We start from the raw sequence: 8036 nt of genomic DNA on the forward strand, positions 1-8036 counted from the left end.
TTTCAATAGGCTTAGTGTTAGAAGATCAGCACTTCCATGGATTTGCTCTGGGTCTAGTCTCCCAGAGATCATGGTCACGTTCATATTAAAAGTTGGCATAACTGTGGAGCACCTTCGGAGAGCTCGAAATAAATAATGGAGGACACCATAATGCCAGCGTTGCTCCATAAATTTTTCCCACACAGTAATGGACAACATAAACACCATTTATGTATACTGTATTTTTACACATTATAGATCAATTTTACAAACAGTAACAAATACTATGTGTACATCTTTATATGTCTTCTTCTATAATATTTAGTCTTGCTTCAAATTTTTCCTTCAACATTGATATTCTTCAATGTCATTGTCCTTCAACAATGCCTCTTCAATACCTTACGACAATACTCTCACTTTCTACTTACTCCCACCTCTATTTACTCTTTTGTAATCCTACCAAATTTCACATTCATGATGACATTGCATTTATTACAATAGAAAGAGATATAGTAAGTACGGAGCTCAACATTACACAGTAGAGAGAGAGTGTGAGAGATATAATGAGGTCATGTCCATCTGAATCACAAAATTTATTTTTAAATTAAATTTTTTTGATAATGTAACTCGGAAAAATCGATGTGTGAAAAGTTATTTTTGATGGAAGGGATAGAATAGAAAATTCATATTAGTATGTCTTTTGATAATTCTACGCGAGGCTAGAAAATTTTAAGACTTATGTGTCCTTTGATAAATCGACATAGTTTCTATAGTTTCTGTGTTCCTCTTCGCACTGTTTAACTTGTAAGTTTCCAAACAATAAAGCTTAATGGCCTTCCTTCATGTCAACATCTCGGGAATGACAACTAAGAAAAAACTATCCACGTTACGACAGCAAACAAAGTTTTAAATGGCCATGTAAAACTCTTCCCAAGGTCCATTATCTATCTGGTTACTTAAAATCACTCAATCGATCTTGATTTGATATCAATGAAGCTTCCCTTGTCTTTTTATGTCATGCTTCATGCAATTAATGGGCTTTGTCTCATATGACTCCAACTCTGAACACCTTCATGACCGCACCAATCCCCATAAAATAATTGCTTAAGGATAAAGGCACCCTAGATCTTGCTTTACATATTAACAATACGTGTTAACAAGTGCATGCTAGCACATGGAATTCTTTAATGTATACGTACTCTCACTCTCTCCATGTAATATATAACATATCTGGCTGTAAGTTAATTAACGTGGCGACTAATTTAGTTATAAATTATAATGAATTTTTTTGAAAATTTAATGGAGCAATAATAAGCTTATCAATTTGGATTTACTCCTTCATGATTGACCTCATTTGTTTGGATATATGTTTTGGATGAATTAAATAGATAAAATAGCAGGAAGAGAGCAATAAAAGTTTGTCTAGCTAACAAGTCCTTTTCATAACTAAATTAAACATGAGAGAAGTGGTCATATGTATTATGCCCAAAGAAATTCTCTCTTAAGAGGATCCTGCGCAATGTTGCCGGAGGATGAGGAGGAGGAGCCAAAGTTCATCATCTGAGGCACGGCAGCTAGATCTTCGTTAACGACAAAAGTCTTGTTATGATCTGCGTCCACCATCTGTTGGTCGCAGGTCAAGGTGGGTGGCTCCTGCTGCATTTGGATACAGAGGATCTCAGTTTGCGCCACTGCAAGCTGCATCTGCAGCTGAGACACCTGATTCTGCAGGTAAGAGATGGCCCCAACACACCCATACACTGGATCCCTCATCCTTGCAGTGGCCTCGTACACAAGGCTGCTCACTGCGTCTGCTCTTTGATGAACCGGAAGCTCCTGTTTGATTCAGAAATAAGGAAGAAGCTAAGCAAAATTATGATAAGCGAGGTGCAAAGTTCCCTGAGAATTGAACCCCCAAGTACAGGAGCGAGTTAGTCGGGGACCTGCAGCATCTTGCTAACGTTGCTCGCACCAAACACTTTGTGGACGATCGCAAACTTGTGGGGATCGTCGGAGGGGAAGTAGGGAGCAAAAATACAGTCTTTGGTGCAGCGCCTTCTCAGCAGCTTGCATGAGGCGCAAGGTGAGTTGCCACCCATTACCTTCCTAATTATAGAGGGGAGACTGTCGAGTGTGGCAAGAGCGCGCAGTAAGGCCGATGAATGAGAGCGTGGTTATTTATAGCAGTAGCAGGGACTGGTTTTAGTGAGAGGAAGGAAATGAAAAATGAGCTTTATCGTTGACTCAGAGAGGAAACAAAACCTGATAAACAGCGTGGAATTCATCATTAGGAATCTTAGCTCCAACTCAAACCTTGAGTCGAGTTTCATCAATCGCATTTTAAATCAAGTGTTGCAGTGTCTGTGCCTGTACCTCAAAACACGTGACCATGTGATGGCATTACAAACAATATGCATGCTTTAATTGCTATTTACCCATGAATGTCTCCGCAACTGCACTGCCACGGTGACCTAAAGAAAACTTAGGTAAATATATATGTAATCCAGCTAGAACCATTTGAATCTTGGGAGAAAGCTTAGATTCTGCATTCAACCATAGCCAAAGGGCCAACAGAAGCTCAGATTGATAATTGCTTAGTAGATCATGAATTCTAGCTGATCAAGCTACCATAGCATGTCATAAATTAACGAGACTATACAATGATCAAGAAGATGAATATGGTTAACCTAGTGATTCAAATTTGTTCATGACCATTTAACCAACGATAACTTTTAATCATCAATAGTCAATCTTTTTTTGGATTCAACTTCTTGCGAGCTATACATATAGCTACTAGCTGTTTATGTGATGAATTTCAGATATGCAACATATTGACTCATATGTGATACTGAATCTAGAATGCGACAGATGCACATGAGTCTATTGCCATTGCTCTTGAGATGTCTTACATATAAATTACATTCTGACCTAGAGGTCTCACGTATAACATCCATTAGGCATTGTTATTGTCTATACAATTGTATGATCTTAAAAAACAATACAATGAAATTAAAGACTAAGAAAATAATTATTTAAATATTATTATTGTTTTTAACGCATGTTAGTTAGTAAGAGAAACTTATCTCATGAACATTAACTCATATTAATTTTTTATTTTGTTTATGAGGTGTTTTCATACTATATTGGATTGAGATTATTCTCTATTCAGGATGAGACCTACATGGTTAAGCCCATCCAAATAGAGTCATCATATACACAGTTAAGCATTTTGAATATTAGAAGAATGCCTTTTGGATTTGTAAGACAGTTAAGTATTTTGATAACTTAAGTAAAGAGTTTAAGTTAAATTTGTAGTTGTGTATAACTTGTGTTTTAAGTTGCATAGGATTTATAATACATACAAGTTGACTTAGCATAACCAAAAAGTGTGATGACTCAATGGCTCAACTCCCTATAGACCAATGATGACTAGTTGAAGTGGTGGACTAAGTAAAACCATGAACGATGACATGAGAAGGAGCCAAGCGCTCAAAACATCTAAGGGATGCAATTTGATGGAAAAGCACCTCAAGGTTTGAAAAAAAACTTCATAAAACACAACTATTTTTATGTGTTATCAAACTAACCTAAGTTAGGTCTGGTTTATGTCACTAACTTGTGTGTCTAAGTATGCAGGAATTTAGAAGAATACACAAATACCCGAAAGGATGAGGACTTAGTAAAAGACGCAACAAATGAGAAAAATGACACGGGAAAAGAGCTAACAGGCTTGGTACATTCTAAGGATGAGGAGATGTGGAAGAATACTTCGGTAAGAGGAAGAATGCACAAGTCACCGAGCCAAGAATATTTGGTCGACCGGACTAACAGCTTGGTAGACCAAATGCAAGGATTGATAGGTCGACCGACATAGGTCGACCGACATCCAGATCGGTCGACTAAATGCCACATCAACAAAGGAAAACAGCCATTGAGTGGATGAGTTCATCAAACACGTTAACCTACCACGTCTACAATGGTTATTAAGTGGATGTCAACAAACGATCATTGAGTGGATGAGTCTTATCAGCCATACCACGTCAGCAAACGACCGTTGAGTGGATGGATCCTATCTACCACGTCACCAAATTTGGTCAACTAAACAACTCGATCAGTCGATCGAGCGTGCCACGTTGGCACTTCGATCAGTGGCTATAAAAAGAGGCTAGGAACTTAGTTGAAGAAACACACGCATTCAAGTAGATTTTCTCTTATTATTCTTTTATCTGTATTATTGCATTATAATCAATTGTAAGAGGCTTCTCCGCCTCCAGGACATTTTTGAAGAGATCATAGTGTGCTTTTTATAATCTTAGACTAGCAACCCGTTGGTTGCAAACCAAGTAAGATAACTAGTCTCTTTCCATTTATGTTTATTTTATTTCGATTAACGTATGTGTCCTTGCTACAATATTAGCAATAGAAATCAAAGATTTTGAATTGCAGGTTACTATTCTGCCCTCCCCTCTAGATATCCAAATCATTTCCACAGCATCAACAATTAGTATCAAAGTAGGGCCGCTAAAAGAAGGACTAACTGTCGACTTAGTAACTAAATTGGGAGAAATGGTGGCATTCATGTCCACCAAAGTTTGAGGGCGAATTTACCATATGAAAGAAGAAAATGAAGGTATTCTTTAAAACTGACTTTGAAATTATGATTTGCATAAAATATGATTTTGAGATACCTAGAATCGAAGATGGAGAAGAGCTCGAGGAATACAAATGGATCAAGAAGCAGCGAGATGAATTCATGGACACTTGTAAGGCAAAATTCCATTTAGTAAGCGTGTTGCCAGTATAGAAACTCAATCAGATTGGTACATACAACTTTGTCAAAGAGCTCTAGAAAAAATTCCTAGCACTTCATGAAGATACCTCAGAGATAAAGCTAGCCAAAAAAGATCTGTTTAGAAATCAACTCAACAACCTCAAGTTAGAAAAGGGAGAAGCAGTGGTCCAACTACATGCACAGCTCATGGAGATATTAACAAGTCTCCATAATCTTGATGAAAGAATGTCAAATTGGGACACTTTGAGGTATATGTTGAATGTTTTTTCATGCGCCCCAAAATGGATGTCTATAGTAGACTCTTATTATATTTTGAAGAATCTAGAGGTAATAATTAGTTTAAAAGATTTATTTTCTACTTTAGAATTATACAAATCTAGATGTACATATTTGAAAGAAATAGGAAGATCAAACCACAACATTGCTCTGCATGCAATAAAGAACAATCAGATTTGGAGTCATCAATGATGGAGATGAGGAAGACTATTTGGTAAGAAAAATGAGAGAAAAAAATTTAAGGCTAACAATTTTGACACGAAGCAAGCGACAAAGTTACTAAAAAGAAAGAAAAAGCGAAAAATAAGGTTCTTCAACTGTGATGAGGAATATCATATCAAAGATAATTATCCAAAGATCAAGAACAAGAGGGGAAAAAGCAAAAATAAAGGACCTACAAAATCCAAGCATAAGAATCTAAAGGCAACATGGAGCGACACATCCTCTTTAGAAGATTCAAAGATCGAGCATAGAGGTAGTCTTGTATTGATGGCAACCCATGAAGAAGACCTCTACTCGTCTGATGAGAGCAATAGTGCAGGGGGAGTCTCAACCAATGAATTAGAAATGATAAGTGAGGTATGTAACCTATCCTCTGATCAACTTTACAAGGCAATTAAAATGCTTTCTAGGTCGTTATATAACGTAAGGAATAAATGCATGAAATTAAAAAGAACCAAAATCAATCTAGAAAAAAAAAATCTAGTTTCATGCCGTAAAGACAAATTTAAAAAATTAACAAATAAAAATTTAAGGCTAAGGGACTAGGTAGATTCCTTAAATCAACATTGGAAAAATTTTCTCTTAGTTCAGATAATTTGAATTTATTATTAAAGAACCAAAGAACAAAAATTGGAAGAGAATGCTTACGATGTAGAGGACCAAAATATAATTGTAGAAATTTTAGGAGCTCAATTAGAAAAATATCAAAATATTTAATCATGCAAAAATATTTGACAAATCCAATAGGAATAAATTCATTTTGGGTGCCTAAAACTACTTGAGTCATTTAGAAAAAATTGAAAATGGTTGAATATGGTTGACTCGATATGCATGAATAAAATCCTTTTTAATCAGTATATTCTGTATGAATTTTTATAAAAATATGGCATGTTCTCTATCAGTATCTAAATTTTTACATTTAAAAGATATTTTAATATTTTTTAAATAATTATCTAAAGAAAATCATGTTTATTGAAATTAGAACATTAATTAAAATGAATTATCAATGAAAATTAATTTTCAATGATAGTAAATATTGTGCATATATCTGGTAAATATTTTAGATTTTTCTATGATTTGGGTAATTTTTACCAAAACTTTAAAACTCATTTTTTGTTGTTATCAAAAGGGGTAGAAGAATGAAAAAGATTAAGGTTAAATATAAATGTAGGGGTGATTACAATTTCTTATTTCTTATTTTTTATTTAATTACCCTAATAAAATTGATTGATTTATCCTAACTTAAACTAATTTGACAAACAATGAAAAAGGGGTAGATTATTAAAACCTAAGTGGTTTGAACCATGACTATTTTGATGTGTTGTCAAACTAGCCTAAATTAGGTTTGGCTTGTGTCACTAACTACTTGTGTGTTAAAGTATGTAGGAATTTAGAAGAACATACAAGTACCAGAAAGGATGAGGACTTGACAAAAGATGCAACAAACGAAAAGGATAGCATGGGAATGGAATCGATGAGCTTGGTGCATCCAAGAGACAAGAAGCTGCGGAAGAGTACTCTAGCAAGAAGAAGAATGCACAAGCGATTGAGCCAAAAATATCCAATCGATCATGCCAGCGGTTCGATAGACCAAATGTAAAGATTGATAGGTCAACTGCATAGCCAAATTGATCAATCGAACGCCACATCAACAAAGGTAAATGACCATTGAGTGGATGAGTTCATCAGACATGTTAACTTGCCACATCTTGCCATGTCTGCAAACTGTCATTGAGCGGATGAGACTTATCAACCATGCCATGTTAGCAACCGAGCATTGAATAGATAAACCTTATCAGCCATGTCAACAAATGATCATTGAGTGGATGAGTCTTATTAGCCATGCCAGTCTTATCAACCATGCCAGATCAACAAATGATTGTATGTGGATGAGCCCTATCTACCAGGTTTCTCTACTTTTGGGATATTTCTAAAGAGGAGATCTTAGTGTGCTTTTTATAGTCTTGGACTAGCAATCCGTTGGTTGCAAACCAAGTAAGACAACGAGTCTCTTTCCGTTTATGTTTGTTTTATTTTGATTAATGTGTGCATCCTTGCTAAAACGTTAAAAAGAGAAATTGAAGTTTTTGAATTTTAGGTTGCTACTCACCACTCTCCTATAGCAATCCAAACCATTTCCATAGCACCAACAGTTAATTGGTGTTGGGATCAAGTTGATTGATGGTTGAAAAAATTGCACTTCTAGTATATTCAAAGTTTTATGATTTAACTAGTCAACTAATAGTTACTGGTCGACTAGTAACTGAGCGAGTCAGTACCTTGAATATTTTTAGGATTATGGTTTGCCTAGTTGACTAGTAATTGAGTATCAATGGACTCTTGATTCAATACCATCACTTAGTTTATTTGGGATATTATAGTCGACTAGAGTGTAATAATTGGTTGACTTGTAGTCCAAACCTTAACAAACAAACAATATTTTCTAGTCATCTAGTATTCATTTGGTTAAGAATAAATAATTTTTTGATTGATTGGTGAACTTGACTCAACACTAATCAGTCAATTAATGCCTATAGTGATTGATTCAAATGCAGTTGAAGATGGAATTTTCAATAGCAAGATTCAAATAAGATATTATAGATTAGTTTACTGATGATTAGTAAGCAATTGACTTATAGTCACCACATTAGTAAAATGTTTGAATTCAAAAAGAAGATTATAAAAGAGGCTTGAGGGGCTGCAAGAAGGGTCATCCATCAAGTGTAAACAATGTCCACATTTTACTTCTTTCTATATTCTATTATTA

General features: G+C 35.2%; 1 protein-coding gene across 1 annotated transcript; it reads right to left on the reverse strand.

The window, feature by feature from the left end:
- Positions 1-1458: 1458 nt before the first annotated feature.
- On the reverse strand, positions 1459-2078 carry LOC141829912 (LOB domain-containing protein 12-like). The gene is made up of 2 exons (XM_074717386.1): positions 1923-2078; positions 1459-1815 (listed from the first exon to the last, which is right to left on the reverse strand). Exons 1-2 carry the CDS (start codon positions 2076-2078, stop codon positions 1459-1461), a joined length of 513 nt encoding a protein of 170 aa, XP_074573487.1.
- Between the last annotated feature and the right edge of the window lie 5958 nt (positions 2079-8036).

Source organism: Curcuma longa, chromosome 5, assembly GCF_044706935.1.
Source record: "Curcuma longa cultivar G26 ecotype Majalengka, Jawa Barat chromosome 5, ITB_CL_G26_1.1, whole genome shotgun sequence".
Classification (NCBI taxonomy): domain Eukaryota; kingdom Viridiplantae; phylum Streptophyta; class Magnoliopsida; order Zingiberales; family Zingiberaceae; genus Curcuma; species Curcuma longa.

Excerpts from the sequence above, each read along its gene's own strand:
- LOC141829912 (XM_074717386.1), bottom strand. The coding sequence starts at position 2,078 with ATGGGTGGCAACTCACCTTGCGCCTCATGCAAGCTGCTGAGAAGGCGC. Across the intron at positions 1,816-1,922 it reads ACGTTAGCAAGATGCTGCAG|GAGCTTCCGGTTCATCAAAG; the intron begins GTCCCCGACTAA and ends TGAATCAAACAG.